Below are 22511 nucleotides of genomic sequence, written 5' to 3' on the forward strand. Positions count from 1 at the left end.
CTGGGGAGAGGGCTCCCGCTGGGGTCAAAACAAGCAGAGGGGGCAGTTTTGTGTGTAGCTGTGCATCCACGGAAGGTCGCGTGCCCTGCAGAGGCCGAGCCTGGGAAACCACACTTCCTGCCTGCCCTGTGCAGGGTGTGGCCCGCGGCACCCCGGGCGTTGGTGTTTGCGGTGGGATTGTTTGTGCAGTGAGCATGGGTGTGAGCTTCTGAGCTGCAGATCCTGGGCTGTTCTGCAGGGGTTTCTCTCCGAGATGTGTGTGTGTGTGTTTTATTTACCTCATATCAGCCTCCCCCAAACCCCCTGAAATGTAACAGCACGAATCAGCTGGCAACATCTGCCCCCTCCTGGAGGACGCGCTGCCCCAGGAGAGGAGCGCGAGCGGCCACAGTCCGCGTCCGTCCTCCAATGGGGAGCAGGAGCCCGGACGGCCGGCGGCGCCTCAGCCCAGCACCCGGCGCCCGAGGCTGGGGCAGCTTCTCGGAAGCCGATCGAGCAACACTGGGGACGCGTCGGTCTGAGGGGCCGTGGTCCACCGTCTGCCTCAGAGCGGGCGCTCGTGCACCTGGGGTGCGACGAAGGACACCAGGCTGACCGGGCCGCCAGTGACAGCTGAGCTTCCTGCTGGGCTGGTTTCCAGGCCGTCAGTCTATGCGTTCTTGTTTCATTGTAAGGACGGCAGTGCCCGCTCTGGGGACAGTGCTGAGGGTGGGGTGGCTCAGGATGCACCGCTGGCCTTTGGGGACTTTGTTTTTTCCACCCGCACAGGGAGGCCGCCCACCCCCCGCCACTCCCGCCCCAGTTACCGGCCCCAAGGATTCGCTCTCGGACCAGCCTGCCGCGCGCGAGGGTCGCGGTGCGCGGTGGACCCTGTGTCCGCGCCTGGCGGGTGAAGGGCGCTCGGGCAGACGCCCCAAGCCGCTGTGGGAAGAGCCGCTGCTCTAGGCGAGTGCGGCCCCCGTCAGAGCCTCCGCAGATTCAGATGTGACTCCGGGTCGGGATGCTGGTGTCGCCCGGGCCGCGCGGCTGTGATGCCTGCGGGCTGGTCCTACCTCGCGGGACTTGTCGCGGGTTGCCTGCCCGCAGGTGAGGGCAAGGCCGGGAAGACCGGCACCCAGCCCTGCCCGCAGCTGGGGGGCCTGGACGCGTCTGTGGCCGTGAGCGCCGCCCGCGGCGTGGGCTCCCCACGGGGAGGCATCCGTGTCTTCGGGAGCCCGTGTCAGTGTCGTAGGTGAGGCGTCTGGTGCGTGAGGCCGGCCTCCTCCCATGCTGCTGCGGCCCGGGGCAGCTGCTCGCTTCCAAGCTCGCGATCCCGGAGCTGGTTTGCTCTGAGTGGGAGAGGCTATCCTGGGGAGCTCGTGTCACCTACCAGTGTGGGGCCCGAGAGGTGTGTAGGAGACAAGAGGGCCTGGGGTGATGGAGGCATCGCCCTTGACCCTTCTCACGGCCAGACCCTGGTTTCTTGTTTATCTTCTCTTGTCTGGCGGGCGGGGCTCTAGCTGGGGGTGCTCCCCGCGCCCCCGATCCTCAGGCTGCGTGTCCCGGTCCAGCCTCTCCCTTTCTCATAATCGGTGCTGCTGGCGTTTTGTCGAAACGCTTCTCTGGTGGCTCAGGTCAAGCTTAGAAGCAGCAGGTGGGAAGGTCTGGCCGCTGTTGGAGCGGCCTTCCCTGGGGCAGAAGAGGAACAGCAAGGACCCCGGGCCCAGGAGCCGCGGGCCAGGTCAGCACACGCCCCGTGCAGACGGCCCAGGCCGGGGCGCTGGATGCTTCCGCGTGGGGTCGGGGTCCCGCGCTGCAGTGGGCGACTGTCGGGGCAGTGACGGGAGCGTGCGGGGCTGAGCGCCCCACATCGACCCCCCAGCTGGCGAGCCATCCCCACCGCGTCCTGGGTTCTCCTGAGACGTGGCGGCCCTCACAGGCTCTCCCCAGGCCGCGGGGTCCAGGGGTTTCAGTCGGAAAGGACCTTGGAGACAGTGGATCCAGTTCACCTCCGTGTCTAAGGAAAGTCAGTTTAATTTAAACTAACGCTCGCTCACGGAAACACGAGCATCATGCATCCGCCTGTTGGACTTTTCGGGAGCTGGTCTCCCCGCTTCTCTTCGTGGCCCTGATGATGCCCTGGCCGTGTCCGCCCTGCCCACTCGCCGTCCTCAGCCAGCGCCCTTTGCACAGACAGACGGGTGGAAGCACAGCCTCGGCTGCGTCATTACCCCAGCTGCGCTGCCCCTCCTCCCAGAGCGCGCGTGAGCGTCCGCTTCCTTCCTAAGGAGCAGGGCTGAGGTCGCTGGCCTCCGACCCTGCCCGCCGCAGACGCAGAAGCACCGAGACGCCTGGGCAGAGCTGCCCACGCCTGCCCGGGGCCTGCGGCGCGTGAGTGAACACAGCCCAGAGCAGACCGTCAGGCCCATTTGGGACACTGCTCCCTCCAGCACCTTTTCCTTTTCTTTCTTCTGAAACAGTGCCTGCTGTCAGCGTCGTGCCCGGTGGGCTGGAAGCTTCTTTAACTCTCTGGGACCCGAGCCGGGCGGCTGGACGCGCCGTGGATGCCACGCAGGGTCGTGTGTCACCACTCTGTGATGGGAGCCCAAGAGCTCCCGCTGCTCGTGGCCCCGCTGTGACCCCTGTCATTGCCACTTCCAGGGCAAGGTCCACCTGGAGCTGAGGCTGAGTGAGGTCATCACCGACTCGGGTGTCGTCTGCCACAAGCTGGCCACGCGGTAAGACACGGGACGGCGCCACGGCCTGTCTGCCCGGGACTAAGTCTAACCCCCAGGGAGCGGGCTGGCTCATGTGTTTTAAACAAATGACTCAGGATTCCCAGGCTTGGGCATTCCCCAGATGACTTTCTTCACATCCTTGCTCACCCTGGAGGTGACGCATTTGGCTTTTGCAAATAACCAGTTACTCAGGGCGACGTTTAGGCAAAGGGGTTGGGGTCGTGGAAACGGTGAGATGGGGGCAGAGCTGGGGCCTGACCTCAGACCTCAACCCCGAAATCGGAGCTCCTTCTACCCTGTATGCTTGATGAGTGTGCACGTGTGAGTGTATGCAGGTGTGAGTGTGAGAGTGCAGGTGTGTAGGTGTGAGTGTGCACATGTGTGTATGGGATCGGCTTAGACAAATGCCTGGGGTGTGAATGTACCTTTTCCAGTGAAATAGGCTCTGGTCGGATGTGCTGCAAGCAGCCGTGACCCCCAGGTTATACAGCAGAGCCGTGACCCCCAGGTTGTACAGCTGAGCCGTGACCCCCAGGTTGTACAGCTGAGCCGTGACCCCCAGGTTGTACAGCTGAGCCGTGACCCCCAGGTTGTACAGCTGAGCCGTGACCCCCAGGTTGTACAGCTGAGCCGTGACCCCCAGGTTGTACAGCTGAGCCGTGACCCCCAGGTTGTACAGCAGAGCCGTGACCCCCAGGTTGTACAGCAGAGCCGTGACCCCCAGGTTGTACAGCAGAGCCGTGACCCCCAGGTTGTACAGCTGAGCCGTGACCCCCAGGTTGTACAGCTGAGCCGTGACCCCCAGGTTGTGCAGCTGAGCCGTGACCCCCAGGTTATACAGCTGAGCCGTGACCCCCAGGTTGTACAGCTGAGCCGTGACCCCCAGGTTATACAGCTGAGCTGTGACCCCCAGGTTGTGCAGCTGGTGACGTGACGTCTGAGGGAGGGGGGTGCAATGTGCCCATGACACCTGTTTTCCTGTTGTGCGTTTTGCATCCAGGTGTCAGCGTGTCAGTTTTTCTTTTTCTCCGGGATGTGTAACTGCAGTTGGGGCCAGTCAGCGTGTTGGTTAGCGCCTTCCTCACGGTGCTCTGTAAGGAGTGGGGGTGACATTGACGGGCGGCTGCTGCCCTGCGTCTGGCAGCGCTTCTCCGAGACGCCAGCTGCGGGAGGGACTGCTCCCCTATCTGAGCTGCTGCCGGGAAAACCGTTATCTCTGCGGATCCAAAATGCACCACTGTCCCAACCTTCCCGATCAACAGCTGAATGTGATAAAAATGCGTTTGCCTTGAGCTCTGGGCTTTGGCACAGGGAGGGGGCGAGTGAGCCCCTTCTCATGCTTCCAGCCCCAGAGGCAGCAGCCCCCCGACTGAGGGAGGGTCGCCCTTGTCCTGAGACTTCCTCCCACCCGCCCACCCGACGGGTCGCCCTGTGTGTTCCTCCCATGTGTGACCCACCCGCTGTCCCTGTGGCTGCCAGGCCCCCGAGTCCCCGGGGGCTTCTCGGGGTGTCAGCCCCTTGCACAAGCTCTTGGCTGGCTCAGGGTTCTGTGCCTGTCCCTGGAAATGTGCCTGAAGATACTTGTTTAGTGACGAGTTAGTTCACAGAGGGAGGAAGATGACCCAAGAGCAGGTTAGTAGCAGGGAGAGAAGTGCAGAAATTCCAGAAAGAAGAGTGGAAAGAGAAAGAGTTGAAAAGATTCACTCCAGTCCCTGAAGGCCAGCCTGTCTAGCGGGACAGAACAAAGTGGTGGAGAAATGGAGAGAGAAGGGGCCACACGCTCCAGGGAGCAGGAACGGAGGAGGCGGGCCCTCGCCCGGAGAGAAGAGTGCCCGTAAAGCATCAGGACCACCAGGCTCCCGAGAGGGGCAGAAGCCGCCCAGGCCACCCGGCGTGCAGGAGTGAGCGAGGAAGCAGGGCACTCAGACCCGCGGCATCCGAGTATGGGGTTAGGGCTCTGCTTCCAGCCAGGATGGGACAGAGGGACTCACCCCTCTCCCGCCACAAAGGACTAAGAAGCTGACGCCGTGTGAGCCAGCCGTGCAGACGGAGGGCGATCGGCCCCCCAAGTGGGGAAACAGAAAAGGTCGCCGCAGGCCAGCTTTCATCCTGGAGGTGCGTCGGCGACATGGCCAGCGAGGCGTCCCCAGCAGAGCCCAAGGCGGGTGAGGCGACAGATGGGAGCTGGGGCATCAAGGCCACGGTGGGCACGTTCTGCAGGGGAGGGGACTTCGTGGCACTCCCCAGACCTGCGAGAACGGGCAAGGTGGAGTCCCTCAGGGCCGGGCAGGCGAGGGGGCAAAGGGGCGACGGGGCCATAGAGCTGGGGGTCATTCGAGTTTCCACCAGCCCAGTGGAGAGCCTGCGCTCACTCCGACCCTCAGCACGGACTCCAGGGGCCACACCGGGCGGTGGGGCCGCACTGTCCCCGAGCAAGGCTGCTGGTACCTCCCGGGCAGAGCCGCAGACAGACGAGAATTGCTCTCCAAACAAGAGACCCCAACCACTGACGGCGCGGATGAGCCCAGAATCTGGGCACCAGCGACGTGAAGTTCACAGCGTCCAGCATCCAGCCAGAAGCAGGAGCTGTCCAGCGACAGCCCAGGGTGACAGGCGAAGGAGTGACAAGGGCGGTCCAAGAGCGGGAGTGACTGCGGTCCAGAACCCAAAGGGAGCCAGGCGCCGGGGCGGTTGACAGAGTGAAGCCTGAGGCGGGGTCTCCCGGCCCAAGAAGTGCATTGCAGGCAACGCCCGGCCTAGGGCTCTAAGCCCCTGGAGTGCCGGGCCCTCAGGTCCCCGCCGATAACACAGACTTCGCCACAGTTCCTACCTGGCAGACCGGGCCGGGCGGATCTCTCTCGAGCTCCTAGGAAGGGAGGGAAAATCTCCACTGTGGACGAAGAATGTCAGCTGCCGTATCAGTAAACAAAGGGTGTAGTGGCCCCTAAGCCTGCAGCCACTGCAGCTGCCCCCACGGTGCCCCTGCGGGGACTCCGGATGGGAAAGCACAGGACACCGGCCCCAGAGAGCTGAGGTGCACATCAAAGGAACGATTTCAGTGAGTCCAGACTCCCGCACCTTCCCACACATAGAGAAGCGCTACATTCCTCGCTACATTCCTTAACTGGAGATGTCTGGTTTGCTTTCATTAACAGTAATCTTTTGATGTTCCGCCTACCTGGTCTTTGTTGCAGAAACTCCTCTATATCCTGGTTCCCCCCTGACCTCTTCAGAGGAGTCCCTCCGAGCCTTCTGAGAGGCTGCGTCCCGGGCTTGAGTCCTCAGAAAGTCCACCAAATAAAACAATTCTCAACATTATTTGTTGTGCGTTTTTTTGCAGTCGACACCAGCAACGTGTCCTCCGCAGCCGGGCTGCTTTTCCCTTTTCCCTGGATGCACACACACCTTCTCCTGCCTCCAGATGTCTCCTGACTGCTTACCAGCGCGTCCATCTCTGTTTATTAGACGGGAGCCCCCGGGAAGCACTTTGCAGGGCATCGGAGCTCTTGGCCTGAGCTGTGGAGACAGCTGCCCTCCCGGACCCCAGGGTGGCCTTGAGAGATGGCCCGCTGGCCTCGGGTCCCCTCCTGACCTCCCACTTCTTTCCTCAGCATCCTCGAGTGCCAGGGCCTCCCCATCGTGAACGGACAGTGTGACCCCTACGCCACGGTGACCCTGGCGGGACCGTGCAGGCAAGTACAGCCTCGGCTGGGAGGGGGGCGAGGTCGGATTCCCCACTCGGGAAAGCAGGTGAGCCAGACGAGGGTGTGCAATTTTAACTTCCTTTTGTTTCCTTTATTGCCCTAGAGTTGCTTTGTAAAAAAGAGAGCCTTTCTGATCTTCACGTTGGGTATCTTTGGCTCAGTAAAGGGCCCTGATTTGCATACTATCTGGGGTTGGAGACAAACAGACAGGCCCGTAGGCCGTGGTGACGTGCGTGCTGGGTGGCCCAGCCTCAGCCAAGAGATTCGTCATCAACAGTGCTTGTTTTCCATCCTGATCCTTCCCCCTCGATTACAGGTCGGAAGCAAAGAAGACAAAAGTGAAAAAGAAGACCAACAACCCCCAGTTTGATGAAGTGTTTTACTTTGAGGTTGGTGTTTCAGTGGCACAAATGCAGTTGAAGCGCACACCCCAGGGTCTTTGGCAAAAAGACCCTCAGTCACTTACTTCTGAGAGTTCTGGGGTGCTGTCCCCCCACGTGAAGACCCCCTCCTGCCCTGCAGCTCGAATTCCTAGGAACTGTCCTTCCTTCCCTGGGCAGAAAGGCTGTTTGTTGCTTCCAGCATGACCCGGTTTTGAGTTGAATGCTGACAAATTAATACTTTCCAAATTATCAAGACATTGATGTTTTTTGGTTTGGTTTGGTTGGTTTGGGGTTTCTTGGTTTTTGCCTGCTGCACCCAGTCTTCCCTGAGCAGTGGAGGGAGGCTTGTCTCACCGGAAGTAGTGAGGGTCTTGAGGCAGAAGAGGAAGTGCATTCAGATGAGAGCCCCCGGCTGCCCCTCAGAATGTGAACCGCCAGCCGCCGGCTCCGCGGCCGCGGCCCCGGTGACGCGCAGGTGGCCGTTCTTCCCCCGCAAGGGCCGGCCCAGATGAGCACAAGGGGGCCTTGCTCCCAGGGGGAGCGGGCAGCCAGGGGCAGCAGAGGCCTGACGGTCTCCCTCCGTCCCCCAGGTGACCAGGCCCTGCAGCTACAACCGCAAGTCCCACTTCGACTTCGAGGACGAGGACGTGGACAAGCTGGAAATCCGGTGAGCGGGAGGCCCTCGGGGTCGAGATTCCGGCTCGGCGGGGCGGCCTGCTTGCCTCTCTCCTGCTTGCTTTTTGCTTTGTCTTTAAACGTTGGGGAGTGGACAGAAAGGAACTTCAGTTTTCTGGGTTATTTTAACGTGAGGATGTTGGGTGGTGGCGAAAGGGCAAAGGTGGTGTGTGTTCGCCTTGCAGTGTCTTCCGGGCTGAAGGGCGACGGCTCCGAGCCCCTCTGCGTGTGCAAGGCCCGGCCTGGCTCGCAGTCCCGCTGCTTCGGGGGCCTCGCTGTGCCGGGTCGCAGCGTCCGCTGGGGGACTCACCAGCCCTCTTGCCACGCCGGCCGCAGCACCGCCCCCATGTCAGGGGACAGATCATAAGCCTGAGGCTGGGGTGACCGCGTTAGGTCTGATGGGCCCTGCTCACGAGAACCGTAGGGATTCTCCAGATTTGACATCACTTGAAATCTGCTTTCCTGTGGGTCAGGGTTTCCCGAGGCGCCTGAGGTTCGGAAGCTCAGAGGGGGCAGAATCGGGTCCCTCCCGCGAGCCCGGCCTCGAGCAGTGGCAGGCCGTGGGGGTGGGGCTCCGGGCAGGCGGGCTTGTCCCTCCAAGAGCCTGAACTGCTCCACCTCACGCTCCAGCCGTGCTCAGTGTGGCCTTCAGGCCCCGTCCCGTCCTGCCCCGGGTTCTCTGGGGAGAGCTCGGGGGCGCCGGGACCCCGCCCCTCCTCGCCGCCCGGTAAGAGGCCCGCACAACTGCTGTTTTCCAGGGTGGACCTCTGGAACGCCAGCAACCTGAAGTTTGGGGACGAGTTTCTGGGGGAGCTGAGGGTCCCGCTCAAGGTGCTGCGCCAGTCCAGCCCCCACGAGGCCTGGTGAGGGCACCCGGGGCCCCGCAGCAGCCTCCGCACGGAAGGGGGCCGTGCCAGCCGTGCCCCACCGCCCTCAAAACCCTCGCGTGTCCCGGAGACCAGCGTCCTGCGCCCCGTCTCCCTCTCTCATCTCCAGGGCACCCGGTTCCCTTTCACCAGGGCTTCCAGATCACATCGCGTGACAGGGAGCAGATGCCAGTCCCGGCCGCTCCGGCCCCAGACTGGCTTCACTCCCCACGTCCCCGCAACAGACGCTTGGGCGGGGGCAGGTGCACGCACCCCACGCCACACACCAGAGCCCTGCATGCCTGCAGACCCGGGTGGGTAAAATTTGGGTTGTGCCCTGGGGAAACTGGAATTCCTGATTCAGTGCCCCAGGCGACCCTGCTCAGCCAGCAGCCCGGCCTCGTGATGGGGCTGTGACGGGCAGCCCCCGGTGGCCAGTGCCTCAGCCCACGGCGCGCTGCCCGGCACGTGCGCTCAGAGCAGCCAGGTGCCTGCAAGGCCGCCGGCTGCGCCGGGAGAGGGAGAGTGTCCGTCAGGAGCACCGCTGGGTGCCCGTGTGCCCGGGGCCGCCCGCCCTGCAGCACAAGCCCCCCCCACCCCGGCGTGCACTTATGAGAGTGATTCCACCTGGGCTCTGCTCAGTGCTGGCCGCTGTCGGGTGTCAGTGTTCAGGGGTGAATTATTTTACCGCAGTTTCCTAAACTGCTCGCGACCCCTTCCCCTGTCCTACCTGTTGCTCCCACCCTCCCGCTTCCCCACCCCAGCGTCTGAGTCTGTGGCTCTGTGTGATCAGCGCGAAGTACACAACTGTGGGGGATGCTCGTGCAGGCGCTGCGGGGGTGTCAGACGGGGGATCCCCCAGGTGCCCGGACCCTGCGGGGGTGTCAGATAGGGGACCCCCCAGCTTCCTGAACCCTGCGGGAGTGTCAGATGGGGGACGCCCCAGTTGCAGGGACCCTGCGGGGGTATCAGATGGAGGACCCCCCAGGTGCCCGGACCCTGCGGGGGTGTCAGGTGGGGGCCACTGAGGCAGAGGGCCCTAAGCGGGGTGTCCTGCAGAATCTCCCGAGTCCCCTTGCCTCAGACCCCGACACAGCCTGTGACGGGAGGACCACCCAAGCGGGGTCCCCGGGGGAGCTGCTGCCTCATACTGCCTTGTTTGGTCCGTGTGTCCTGCACCAGGTACTTCCTTCAGCCCCGGGACAACGGCAGTAAGAGCCTGAAGCCGGAAGACCTGGGGTCCCTGCGCTTGAACGTGGTTTACACCGAAGACCACGTCTTCTCCTCCGACTACTACAGCCCCCTGCGGGACCTGCTTCTACGGTCGGCGGACGTGGAGGTACCTGCGTGGCCCGCGCACCGTGGCCCCCCCTTGGGCCTGCCGTGTGTTCGGGACCGTCTGGGTCTCCCTCTGCTGGGGATGGGAGCCCTCACGCACCCGCAGCGAGAGCCACAGGACCCGGCGCCGCCCACGCCTGGCGCTCTGACTGTGACCCCAGGGTTGTGGCCCTCTGTTCACCGGCCCCGGTGCTGTGTGTGGGTGGGGGGGGAGGCGCGGACCCGCCGGGCGCACGCGGAGCAGGGGGCTGGGCCTGGGGCTCGCCTCCTTCACGCCCTGTCTCCCCAGCCCGTCTCGGCGTCCGCGGCCCACATCCTGGGCGAGGTCTGCAGGGAGAAGCAGGAGGCGGCTGTCCCGCTGGTGCGGCTCTTCCTGCACTACGGCCGGGTGGTGCCCTTCATCAGTGCCATCGCCAGCGCCGAGGTCCGGAGGACCCAGTGAGTGCCGAGCGCGCCCCGAGACCCTCCGGGGGTCCGGCCTGGTGAGGGGCTGGACGGGGGTCCGGGCGGCCAGAGGAAGCCACACGGGTCAGGGTTCCTTCAGAGACACACTTGCTCTTTTAAAAATGCGCCTTTTCTCCTGGGAACGGGGAGGCACGTGGCCCGGAGGGGTGAGTGGGGCACCGGGTGCCTCGGGGGCAGCTCCATTCCTGAGGCTGGGGCCGCGGCCCTTCCGGGGAGGTGGGTTCTGCTGGGAGTGGCTCCCTGGGACCGTGGGCTCAGAAAGATCCAGAGCATGCCCTGCTGGAGGTGTCGTGAGGTTGGGCTTTGCCTCCCGTGCTGACCCCAGGCCCTGAGGAGGCGAGGGGGCGCCTGGCCGGCGCGCCCTGGGGACCCGGCGGTGGCCGCGGTGGGTTTGTTACACGGCAGGCAGGCCCAGGGCTCAGGCCCCCACTGCGAGGCGTCGGTCAGGTGGCCTCCCTGCCCCCTGCATGCCTCTCTATCTGACACTGTTTTCCAGGGATCCCAATACCATCTTCCGGGGAAACTCGCTAACGTCCAAGTGCATTGACGAGACGATGAAGCTGGCGGGGATGCACTACCTGCACGTCACCCTGAAGCCCACCATAGAGGAGGTGAGGGGGCGCTGCTGGCGGGCCAGAGAGTCCCGAGGGAAGGGCAGGCGACACAGAGCCCGCAGCCCCGGGCCCCGCCTAAGCCCAGAGCTGTGGGCGTCACAGGGGACACGCACTGCGTGTCCTCAAGCTGTCCACGTCAGCTTCTCCCCGGCTTCCCAAGGGGACCTTCTGAGCAGCCCAGAATCTTCCTTGTTTTCTCAAATTAGAAAAATACTTAAGCAAGTCCATCATTCCGCTAAGACAGAATGACACGCAAGAGAAAAGCTGGTTCTTCGAGGACGCCTCCTTCCCCGAATCCGCCAGGGCAGAGAGACAGCCCTGCTGCTGTTCCCCCCCAACCCCAAACCCCTGCCCCGGGTCAGACACCCTGGGAGGAGTGACCCTCCATCTCTTACTGACCCCTTCCTGGGAGGGGCTGTTTCCCCCAGACAGTTTCACCAAAAAACAGGTCCTTTGCGGTCCTTGCAGTCCTTTGAGGGAATTGAGAATAGATTCTGGTTTGATCTGTGAGCCAAACCCTGAGAGCACTTTGAGGTAAAACGCTAATAAACTGGTGAAGCCTCATCCCGCGTCAGCCGCCGCGCTGCAGTCTCGAGAAGGACCGCCCCTCCTAGGCCGGGCCTCACGCTGCCCCTCCTGGACCAGGCCCGCCTCGCCCGCCGTGACCCCGCCCACCTGGGCTCCGGCCCGGCTCACGCACTGCGTGTCCTCAACGCTCTCCGCAGATTTGCCAGAGTCACAAGTCCTGTGAGATCGACCCCGTGAGGCTGAAGGACGGTGAGAGCCTGGAGAGCAACACGGTGAGGCCCGGCTCGCCCTCCGGCGCCTTGGACGCTGCGACCCCGGATGGCGGGCGGTGGCGGGCGCCTGAGCTGCAGCGGCGTCGGGGGACCACCCCCCGGCGCCAGCCACCACCTCCCCTGCTCTGCGCCCGGCCTGCGCCTCCCGCCACCCATAACCGGGACCCTCCCATGGGTTGGGGGCATCTCCCTCAGCTCAGCAAACACAGGTCCCCAACCTGGGCCACCTCTGGCTGCTCCCGGAGCTCTGCCCCAATTTTTAAAACAGCCAAGCCCCTGTTTTCATCTTTCCGTGTGGCTTCTTCACGCGAATCACACCAAGTCTTTGCCTCTAAAGAGCAGAGACCGGTCCTGGCATTCGCGAGGTCACATCGCTGCGGGCGCCGCCTCTAGGCTGTCGGTCGATGTGGGGGACGCGGCGTGCTCCCTCCACCCGCGTCCCTGGCTGGTTGCATGGGTCACTGTGCTTGCAACGCGCTGCTCCTGACCCGCGACGGGAAGTCTGTCTTTGCTGCTCTGGGGCCCCAGCCCCGCCCTCGCCCCTCCTGGCGGCCGCGGGGCACGGCCGCCCAGGGGAGTCGGGAGCAGACGGCACTGAGCCCCCCCTTTGCAGGAGAACCTGCGGCAGTACGTGGACCGCATCTTCAGCGTCATCACCAAGTCGGGGGTGAGCTGCCCCACCGTCATGTGTGACATCTTCTTCTCCCTGCGAGAAGCGGCCGCCAAGCGCTTCCAAGGTGAGTGCTCGTGGCGCTCACGCCGTGGGGACGCCCACACCCCTCACTGGACGGAGGCCTCCAGGCGGAGAACGGACGTTCAGGGCCCTGTAACGAGGGTTCTGACCCCGTAGCCAGTGGGCGGGGTCAGGCACCAGCATGGGGGCTGCACGGCGGACAGGGCCCCCGGCTCCTGTCTGCACTCGCCCCTGTGTGAGTTGGGCCCCAGCCCCACCCGGAGGCCACAGCCGAGCTTTGTCCCAGTGGTTCCCAGTTCCTTCCTGGCCCCCGGTTATTCCCTGCGGCTCCAGAAGCCCGGGTGAGTCGGCTGTCTCTGTGTCCTGGCCACAGATGACCTGGACGTGAGGTACACGGCCGTGAGCAGCTTCATCTTCCTGAGGTTCTTCGCTCCAGCCATCCTGTCCCCCAACCTCTTCCAGCTCACGCCCCACCACACGGTAAGTGAGCATCTGTCCTGTAAACTAGTCAGCCAGCCCTCCTGACCCTCCGGCCCCCTGGACCAGCAGGTGGCCCGGGCCGTTCCCGCGAGCCGAGCCGGGGAGGTGCAGAGGTAGCCCCAGGTGGCGACTGGGTTGTGAATGTGCCACATGCCCTTAAGTCTTTGTCTCAGGAAGGTTTCAAGACTTTTTAATCAAAGTTGTGTTTTAAAACCGCTGGATGGTGTGACCAGGGCTTCCTCTGCGGGCTTTTGTCATGACGCTACCCACGCCCACACACAGGAAGAGGGAGCATGGATATTCAGTCATCATTCAGGCCACGTGGTCAGCAGATGACTTTTGAGCTCCCACCGTGAGCAAGGCCCGAGGCCCGAGCCCTTGCAGAGAGAGTGCCAGGGGGCCACAGTGCTAGGCGGAAAGCCCAGGGTGATGGGCCCATTCCTGGTTTTGCTGGTTTTAAATTAAGTCTGTGAACCATGTGGAGGGTGAGAGGCCCCCAGGCTGGGTCCCCAGGAGACTCAGCCCCAGGGTCGCCAGCGGGATCCGCTCCTTTGCTGGAAACGTGGGGTCTGGGGTCGGGCGGCCTGAGAGCCTGCGTTTCAGCAGCTCCCAGACCACGCGGGTTGGAGGGTCCACAGGGACCTCAGAATCCTGCGTGCGCGAGTTCATTTGCTCACTCACGGACGACGCTCGCTCTGGGCAGCTTTTAGGGGTGTCGTGCGTTTTGTCGGCGGCGGTTCTGGGCTCATTCACGACTCAACTGTGAGACCGTCCCCTTCCCGTCTCTGGCAGGACCCGCAGACGTCGAGGACGCTGACGCTTGTCTCGAAGACCATTCAGACCCTCGGCAGCCTGTCCAAGTCCAAGTCTGTGAGTCGCTGACTTGAATTCTCTTTTCAACGCGAAGGAGGAGGAAGGAGTAGTCGCTGCCCAGTCTCCCCGCGAGAGGCTGTGAAACCACACTTCGGGGGGAAAGGCCAACAGCACTTGGTGGAGATGTCCCCCGTGGGTGGTGACCGTCCCCTGTGGGTGGTGACCATCCCCTGTGGGCGGTGACCGTCCCCTGTGGGTGGAGATGTCCCCTGTGGGCAGTGACCATCCCTGTGGGCAGTGACTGTCCTCTGTGAGCAGTGACTGTCCCCTGTGGGCAGAGATGTCCCCTGTGGGTGATGACTGTCCTCTGTGGGCAGTGACCATCCCCTGTGGGTGGCAACCATCCCCCGTGGGTGGTGACCATCCCCTGGGGGTGGAGATGTCCCCTGTGGGCGGTGATGTCCCCTGTGGTCAGTGACCGTCCCCTGTGCGTGCCCCATGGGCAGCTAACGCTCCCGCTGCCATGTATGGATCCGCAAACCGTGTCTCCTTGGCTGTAGGGACTGCCTAGCCCTGCCACACAGCTGGGCGTCCTCGGCCTGAGCACCTTAAGGAAGTCGGGGTGCTGCCTGGTGACCGAGGGCTCGTCTACACGGAGCCAGCGATAGCCCCCTCCTTCCCTGGGTCTGAGCTCATTTTACCCCTTTTGGTGACAAACATGCGTCTCCCCTTCACGGGGGCTTCCTGGAGACTGACGATGTGTCAGAGCCCCGAGGGTCCACCCCGTGACAGCAGCAGCGGTGTGGGCTCCAGGTACCCCGCACACAGGCGGTGACGTGGCCTGTTCCTCAGGGACGGGCCTGTCAGGCTGTGTCTGGAAAGGGTTGAGCCATGACCTACAGGATCACCCCAGCCCTCCCCATTCTGTTCTTTGTGGCGTGGAGTGAACCAGGCTCTCAGCACTGCAGACAAGCAGCCCCCTGCAGGGCAAACGCTCGGCTTTCTCTGAATCCGAGGGACACAAAGCCGTGGGCCCACGTTCTCCTCCATCCGTCAGCCCCAGCGTTTGTCGGCTGGAAGCCCAGATAAACAGGCACCTGCTGGGCTGAGGTCTGCACAGACCCGCTCGTTTTCACACCCAGGGTAGCAAAGTGCCCTCATGCGGACACAGGTTCCCCCTGCGTCCCTCTTGCCGTTGCCCCAGCTCCTGGAGGTGAGGACCCCTCCCATCCCAGCAACCGCGTCTGGGAGCCACGCGCCCGCGAAAGGTGTTGAGTCGTGCATGACAAAGATCTAACCAAGGACCCCGTGTGGCTCGCTTTTTGAACACGGCTTGAGTGGAATCCGCCCTGCGGCGTTTGGCAAGCCCCTGCGGCTGGGGTCGGGGTACTCAGCGCCCCGGACAGCACCCACACCTGCGTGTTTCGCTGTTCAGCGCCCGTGACTGCACTCTAGATCTTTCAGGTTCAGGCCAGGAGACCTTAGGCCTTCATTAAGTGACCTGTTTCATTTTAGGCCAGTTTTAAGGAATCCTACATGGCTGCATTCTATGAGTTTTTCAACGAGCAGAAGTACGCAGATGCAGTGAAAAACGTAAGTATCGGCGTCGATTAACAGAGACTCACGGCAGCAGAGGCGGCTGACTCGGTGGGAGGGATCCAGACGGCCGTGGGTGGTTGAACTGAGCGGGGAGGCCCCGTGCGGGCAAAACTCGGGGCGGGGGCCAGGGAGGGGAGCCGGGATGGCTTCCAGCTCCACGAGAGGAGCAGGTGGACCTCCAGGTGTTACCTGAGGCCTGGCAGCCTCTCAGGAGCGGTAACAGCTGTGGGTGCGGCCAGCCCTTCCCGGGAGGGGCCGGGGGTTCAGGTAGGGCTGGAAGCGTCTCAGTCTCAGCAGAGACAAGACCCCATGGTCCTCTCAGAGGGACCCCCGGCCGACAACTTGCTTCTCAGAGTCTCCTCTCTCCTCTGGTCCCAGAAGGAGATGCAGGGCACCCAGGCACTGTTCCTACGAAGGTTCCCCTTTTAACCATCCGGTTTCTTTCCCACTTCAGTTCTTGGATTTGATCTCATCCTCCGGGAGAAGAGACCCCAAGAGCGTGCAGCAGCCCATCCTGCTTAAGGAAGGGTAGGGCTGGCGGGAGAGAGCAGGGTGGGGCTCCCAGGCTGGCTCAGCGCCAAGCGGGCATCCCTGCCCACAGGCCGGAGGGCGTCCAGACCCGTCTGGGGCCTTGGTCCGTCGCCCTGAGCTGCCCCAGGGCTGCGCCATGGCGCGTTTTCACTCCTGTGCCTGTTCTCTGCCGAGGCTGCGAGTGGAGGAGTGCCCGTCTGGGAGCGGAGTTTGAAGGGCGGGGAGACTGAACGGCCCCCGAATGGTCGGAGGCTTCTGGCCGGGGGGCTCCCTCACCCGAGTGCAAGGCCCCCCTGCCCCCCGTCAGCCCCTCGCTCAGAAGTGTCCCCCGTCGGGCTCAGAATACAGGACGCCGCAGAGAGCAGCTACCTCTCGCCTCCTGTCTTTGCCTCCAGAGCACACCTGCGGGGCTGCAAGCCCGCCGCCGGCACTTTCTTTGGGAGCATCTCTTGTCCATGTTTTCAGGGTGGGAGGTGACGGGGGTGCCCTTTGTTGGAGCTCAGATAGCCCCACGGTCATCACCAACTCGTAACTTGAAGTTGACGCCAGCACAGGAGCTAAACTTTTCAAAAGTAGAGACCTTTGCCTTTTGATTTTTAAGTCCTGTCACTTGGAAATAAAATTGTAAGATACTGAAATCCCCCAGTCTGCATCGAGTATCACAGGTACGGAAGTGGCGACCTGTTGTGATTTTGCAGGCTTTGATTTTGTGACTTTGGGCTGCTGGAGCTGGCGGGCAGGGGGGACATGCCGCCAGCCCTGGGCCGCTCACCCACCAGCCTGTCCTGTTCACGACAGGTTCATGATTAAGAGGGCACAAGGGCGAAAACGCTTTGGGATGAAGAATTTTAAGAAAAGATGGTTTCGCCTGACAAACCATGAGTTTACCTACCAGAAAAGCAAAGGTAACAAGAATAGTTCGCTTTTTATTTGTTTTCACATATTTTATAACGAGGGACCGGAGCCTTGCCTCGGCCCCGGTGGAGGTACCGGTTGCTTTTCTGGGGTGGGCGGGTCCTTACACGGGAGGGGGGCACCGAGAGGGTGGCCTGGGCATCCTGGGGAGCAGGGTCAGACCTCCGGGGTGGGTGTGGGGATCAGGGTCTCGGGGTGGACGCTCTTGTCCCGTGTGGGTGGCTCTGATCTAGATCACAGGAGGTCCCCATGGAAACGTGGGGTTGGCTTCTCGGGGACCCGGGTCCTGTTGGGGGCGAGCGCGTGAGGCCAGCGTCACCTGCCTTCGAGGGGAGGCCGGCCCCTCCTGGCGGCTCACAGGCACACTCTGCCACAGGGGACCCGCCTCTCTACGGCATCCCCATCGAGAACATCCTGGCCGTGGAGCCGCTGGAAGAGGAGTCCTTCAAGATGAAGAACGTGAGTACCACCCCATCCCCCCTCGACCCCGCTGCCGCCCCGCGTCCTGCACCTGCTCCCAGACCCCTGTGGGCTGGCAGCCACAAGGTGCTGCCACGGGGCAGAGAGCCCGACCCTGCCTGCCGGGTCGGCCAGGACCCGCGGGGTTTCTCTAAGACTTTTGATTTAGATTGAGTCTTGCATCTACAAGCTCCAAAAATAGAGCAAGGGCTGCAGCCCCTCACCGCGAGCGGTTGGTCGTTGGCACTTGTCCTGTTTGCTGAGTCGAGTCCCCGGCCTCCTCCCGTCTCTCGCCGTGTAAATGTGCATATGTTTTCTGAACCGTGTGCATCCTCAGTGTATTTCTTAAAAACAAGGACATCCTTTATATAACTCTGTGCAGCTGCCAGAATCAGGACACCCAACCCGCACGCAGCGTTACTACTGACCCAACATCCAGCTGTCCAGTGACATTCTCTAAGCCGTTGTTTGTCCCAGGCCAACACCTGGTACTTGGTTCTCTGCTGTCTCCTTAATCCGGGACATTCCTCAGCCTTTCTCTGTGTTTTGTGGCCTCGGCATGTTTGAAGCAGAAAGGCCAGTGTTTGGAGACAGCCCTTGGTTTGGGTGTGTCAGGGGGTCAGTGTGGCAGCTTCAGGTGATGCGTTTTGTAGGGACTCCCTCGGATGTGGCACAAGTGCTGGTGACTTGTATCAGGGACCCATGGCCCGGGGTCTGTTGGGGACTCGTGGCCCAGGGTCTGCCGGGGGCCTGTGGCCCAGGGTCTGTCGGGGACATGTGGCCTGGGGTCTGTTGGGGACTCATGGCCCGGGGTCTGCCGGGGGCCTGTGGCCTGGGGTCTGTCGGGGACATGTGGCCTGGGGTCTGTCAGGGACATGTGGCCCAGGGTCGGCTGGAGACCTGTGGCCTGGGGTCTGTTGGGGACATGTGGCCCAGGGTGAGTCAGGGACATGTGGCCTGGGGTCGGCCGGGGACCTGTGGCCTGGGGTCTGTCAGGGACATGTGGCCCAGGGTGAGTCAGGGATATGTGGCCCGGGGTCGGCCGGGGGTCGGTCGGGGACACGTGGCCCCACTGGATGCGTCAGCTCTGCCCCGTCTTTCTCGGCCACACGTTTTTTGCCTCTCTTGTCCCTTCGCTGCATCTTGTCGCTTCCTCCTGCCGAGAGCCTTTCTCTCCCCCTGGTGTTTGTTGGGCTGTGAGGCCCCGCAGGGCCCTGTTTCATTCAGGGCGGAGCCCCTCGTTGGTGAGACCACGTGGGTGCTCACGCGGCCCGGATCTGGCCGTGGGAACAGCACGGTTTTTGCTGCCCCTGTAGCTCCCCGCTCCGGGCACACGCAGTCCACGCAGTTGGGCCCCACGGAGGTGTCCGCGTCTGCAGGAGCCCACGCGTGGCCTGACCGGCAGGAGCGAGCAGCTACCAATCAGCTTGGTCATTTCAAAGTCAGACTTTGGGCGGAGGCTCTGGGGGACCCTCCCATCAGGTCCGCCTCTGCTGACCATCCGGATGCTTGCAGACAGCTTGGGGAACCCCCACTTTGCCTTCACTTCCCGACACTGTGGGCACCATGGTGGAGGGGGCTGGGGGGACGGTGCCTGAGTTCTCGTCGCCGAGCACCTCCGAACGCTGGGGAGGAGAGAACACTCCTGCCCACCCCCCGCCATCACCACCGTGTCCCCTCCTGTCCCCTCCGAGGGGGAGCACGGGGTTCCCACCGGGTGCCAGGACGCCTCTGCCCTCCAAGGGGTGGTCTCGTGGGGAAGTCCCCTGCAGCCTCGCGCGGTCACTGGGGGGCGATGGCCTTGCGTCCCACCTCCCCAGGCCGCCAGCCCGGAGCCCGATCTGAGGGCTTTTCTGGGCTGTCTGTTTTCATTAGAAAATATGCGCACTTAGGTCCTGTTTCTCCCAAGTCTGTTCCCATTTCTCTTTCCCTGTTCCTAATTTTCTAAATATTTTTTATATTTTTCAGTTTCATTAGATATATTTTGTATAAGTCACATGCAGTCTTTTTTGAAGGAAGGTGGGGCTGTAAATAATAACTAAGAGTTAAAACTTCAAATCCTACAAAGTATTCCCTAGTCTTCCAGCTTCAAAGAGACCCCAGCCTGTGACCGGGGCCGAGGGTGGCTGGCGGCACGGGCTCCGCACCCAGGGTCCGCGGGTGAAGCCTCCCTCAGGAGCGCAGGCAGCTCCCCAGCGCCCAGACTGGGCACCTCTTCTCTGTGGCTCTCCCTCCTGTCCTGAGGCCGGAGCGGTTGGAGGGATGGCCCCGCTGGCCGGGGTCTCCCTGAGGATCATGGTGGCAGGGACGCCCCTTCCACACATAGGCAGAGCAGGTGGGAACCTCGTGGCTGGGCGGTCAGCCCCTCAAGCCCTCCGCTGCAGACGACGGCCGTCCCCAGGGTGGTTGCAGGGCGAGGCACATGGTAGATGAAGCTCCACACGATTCATTCCCCTTGTGACGCATTGACTTGGAACGTTTTATTGTTCAGGGGAAGGTCCAGTCGAGCAGAACCCTGCAGAAGCCCACCAAGGGTAATAACCTGGAATCCTTTGCACAGAGGGACACCTTGCTTTAAGGCGGAGGGAGGGATTCTCGGGAGATTGACTCCGTTTAAGGCTCTTCGCTTCAACATTCAGACAAATTACCGCGCTCGCTCCTCAGAGCCGCTGGGGGCCTTAGCGGGGTCCCGGCCCGGGGCGTCCGCGTTCTCCCGAGGTCACTGAGGGTCATCTCCTCCCCGTGACCGTCCTGAGGAAGGGTCACGATGCCGACCCGGAGCTCACACCCGTGCGCGGGGCGGAACCTGGCCCAGACCGTGCGACCCCAGAGCCTGGACGCGCGCTCCGCGCAGCCCCACACCCGGCCTCCCTCCTGTGCTTCACGTCGCCGCCCCCGACCTGCCGCCCTCGAGCCCCCTCCAGGCCCCGGGAGCCCCAGTGCCTCTGCGGGTCACGCGCTCCTGGCTCACAGACCCGGAAGAGTCGGGCTTGCCCCCGGGAGCCGACCGGCTGCCAGCCTCCTTCCCCGTCCTCGCGTCCGTCTGCCTCGCGCTCCCGGCTCCTCGGGGCAGTCTGGTTTCGGTAGGTGCCCACGGCCGCACTGGGTCTGTCTGTCCGGCCTCCGTCTGGTCTGAGGCCGGCCCCACGGCCCCAGAGGGTTAGGATGCTCACTGGACGGATGGTCGGAGACGGCAGCTGCGCTCGCCCTGCGCCGGCTCCCAACCTTGGCTCCTGGTCCCGCCCCAGGGCAATTCGAGGCCATGTTTTGGGCCGGCAAGTGGCCCCGTGGCAGGTGCGGCGGGTTTCTGGACCCGAGGGAGGTTAGCACCCTCGTCCTGCCCCCTTGGTGGGCCGCGTCCTGCCGCGTGTCTGCACGGCACCTCCCACCCCTCCCCAGGATGGGGCTGGGGACGCTGCGCTCTCAGCCGGTGGCGTTCCCGACGACCACAGAGGGGCACGGCGTGGAAAATACCTGGAAACAGCCGTGAGCTGCTTCGTTCCATCAGGGCTACAGTGAGTCCCTAATTTCAGAATCCTTTTCTCATCGGCCTGTGTTTTCCCGCTGCCTTCCCCAGAGGCGGCCTCCACGCACTAACTACCAGGCCGACGTCCTCCTCCGTTTGTGAGACGTCTTCGAAGGCCTGTGCTTGCCGGGCCCTGGCGGAGGGGCCAGCCTGTGAGGGCACTCAGAGCGGAGTGCTTCCGCCAGGGCCTTCCCTCCGTCGGGGGGCGCAGCCACGTACAGATCACGCAGTCTGAGGCCTGTGCGACGGTGCATGTGTGGGTAGGGTGGGGCTGGGGGGGCCTTGGCTATTCACTCAGGAACTTGGACCCAGACCCCGCCCAGAATCCTGCGAATCCTGTTCCTCCTCCCGGGCACACCGCCCCACCTTGCAAAAGGCCACCGTGGACTTTGACGTCCCGACTCCTGGCCTCCCACACGCCCTCTGACAAGTCCAGCCTGACAGCCTCCCAGGGCTCAGGGCTGCCGACCTCCCTGCCCTTCTGTGTGCAGCCGGGCCTGCGTCTGCTGGGAGCACCTGACCCTCGCTGCCCCCAGGGCCTTTGCACCTACTGTCCCCTGCTGCCTGCTTTACCTCCCTGCTTTCCCCACTCAGCTTAATTAACTCTGGGTCGCCGTCTGATCGCAGCTGGAGGATCGTTTATCGCGAGGGCTCTCTGCTGACCCTCCGTTAGGCCTCCTCCCTCACACAGCGCCTGTGCTTTGTGTTCACTCTTGTCTTTCTGGCTGGCTGGGAGCTCACAAGAGCAGAAACTATGTCTGGGCCACTGTGTCCCAGGACCTAGGGCAGTGCCTGGTACTCAGGAATGTTTGTTGAATGAATAGTAAACAGGAAAGGCAGTGGAGGCTCCGAGAAGCCTCACGGGGGAAGTAACATCTGCTTGGAAGGAGGAGGAGGGGTCCCTGGAGTCGTCAGCCTTGAGGGGGGGGAGTACATTTCAGATGGACAACAGCACATGCAGAGGCCCCGAGGCAAGTCTGGGGATGCGGACGGGAGAGGGGGCAGGGTGTGCTATGGCGTCTGTACAAAGCCCATCTCGCTCAAAGAAGAAGGAGGCCCAGAGAAGCCAACGCATCTGTATAACGGCCACGTCCCGCTTCAGGTGTCCTGGGGGAGGCAAGTGGTGCAGCGCCTTTGCTTTTCCAGGGCGACCCCAAGGCCCCCGAAAGGCAGCGCCCTGGCCCAGCTGACCAGGGCTGACCCAGCCAAGCCACGCGGGCCTCCTGTGTGGCCCCAGGCTGGTTGGCGTGGACAAGAGCGGCCCCTGCAGTTCAGGCAGGAGGCCCTGCCATGGGGCCCCCTGAGCCCGCTCTTCCCCTCAGATGTTCCAGGTCATCCAGCCCGAGCGGGCACTGTACATCCAGGCCAACAACTGCGTGGAGGCCAAGGCCTGGATCGACATCCTCACCAAGGTGAGCCAGTGCAACCAGAAGCGCCTGGCCGTCTACCACCCGTCCGCCTACCTGAACGGCCACTGGCTGTGCTGCAGGGCCTCCTCGGACACGGCCGCCGGCTGCTCCCCCTGCACCAGGTAGGCTGTGACTGGTGCCCCAGCCCCGGTCGGGGACAAGCGCGGGGTGGGGCCCCCCGTCTTTAGTGACCTTTAAATAACCAACGCCACAATTGACCCCTCCTCCTCTCCGCCCGCTCTCGCGGTGTCTGGGCAGCGGCCTCCCAGCAAACATCCAGCTGGACATCGACGGGGACCGAGAGACTGAGCGCATCTACTCTCTGTTCAGCTCGTACATGAGCAAACTCGAGAAGATGCAAGGTGAGGCGGGGCGGATGGGGGTGAACCCTGGGGGCCGCCAAGGGCTGCGCGGTGTCGTCGTTTATAGCGCTGATGGGGAAAATGTTTCTGCAGGTTAAGTGGCTATTTGGGGGGCAGTTACTTTGATAACAGGTTCTATGGATAATTTTAAGGTGGAATTT

The 22511-nt window shown here is 63.1% G+C and overlaps 1 protein-coding gene across 3 annotated transcripts in view; it reads left to right on the top strand.

Moving 5' to 3' along the window:
* RASA3 (RAS p21 protein activator 3) overlaps nucleotides 1–22511 on the top strand; it is an 89752-nt gene that overhangs the window by 60216 nt on the left and 7025 nt on the right. For all 3 annotated transcript variants that reach the window (XM_057532598.1, XM_057532599.1, XM_057532600.1), the window contains exons 5-22: nucleotides 2641–2717; nucleotides 6329–6409; nucleotides 6738–6810; nucleotides 7395–7471; nucleotides 8238–8342; nucleotides 9528–9684; nucleotides 9973–10121; nucleotides 10645–10759; nucleotides 11488–11562; nucleotides 12176–12299; nucleotides 12630–12736; nucleotides 13529–13606; nucleotides 15065–15142; nucleotides 15603–15676; nucleotides 16478–16584; nucleotides 16971–17053; nucleotides 21902–22110; nucleotides 22247–22350. In XM_057532598.1, coding sequence (XP_057388581.1) covers nucleotides 2641–2717; nucleotides 6329–6409; nucleotides 6738–6810; nucleotides 7395–7471; nucleotides 8238–8342; nucleotides 9528–9684; nucleotides 9973–10121; nucleotides 10645–10759; nucleotides 11488–11562; nucleotides 12176–12299; nucleotides 12630–12736; nucleotides 13529–13606; nucleotides 15065–15142; nucleotides 15603–15676; nucleotides 16478–16584; nucleotides 16971–17053; nucleotides 21902–22110; nucleotides 22247–22350 — 1873 coding nt within the window. The remainder of the gene's footprint in view (nucleotides 1–2640; nucleotides 2718–6328; nucleotides 6410–6737; nucleotides 6811–7394; nucleotides 7472–8237; nucleotides 8343–9527; nucleotides 9685–9972; nucleotides 10122–10644; nucleotides 10760–11487; nucleotides 11563–12175; nucleotides 12300–12629; nucleotides 12737–13528; nucleotides 13607–15064; nucleotides 15143–15602; nucleotides 15677–16477; nucleotides 16585–16970; nucleotides 17054–21901; nucleotides 22111–22246; nucleotides 22351–22511) is intronic.

Source organism: Balaenoptera acutorostrata, chromosome 18 (assembly GCF_949987535.1).
Source record: "Balaenoptera acutorostrata chromosome 18, mBalAcu1.1, whole genome shotgun sequence".
Lineage (NCBI taxonomy): Eukaryota > Metazoa > Chordata > Mammalia > Artiodactyla > Balaenopteridae > Balaenoptera > Balaenoptera acutorostrata.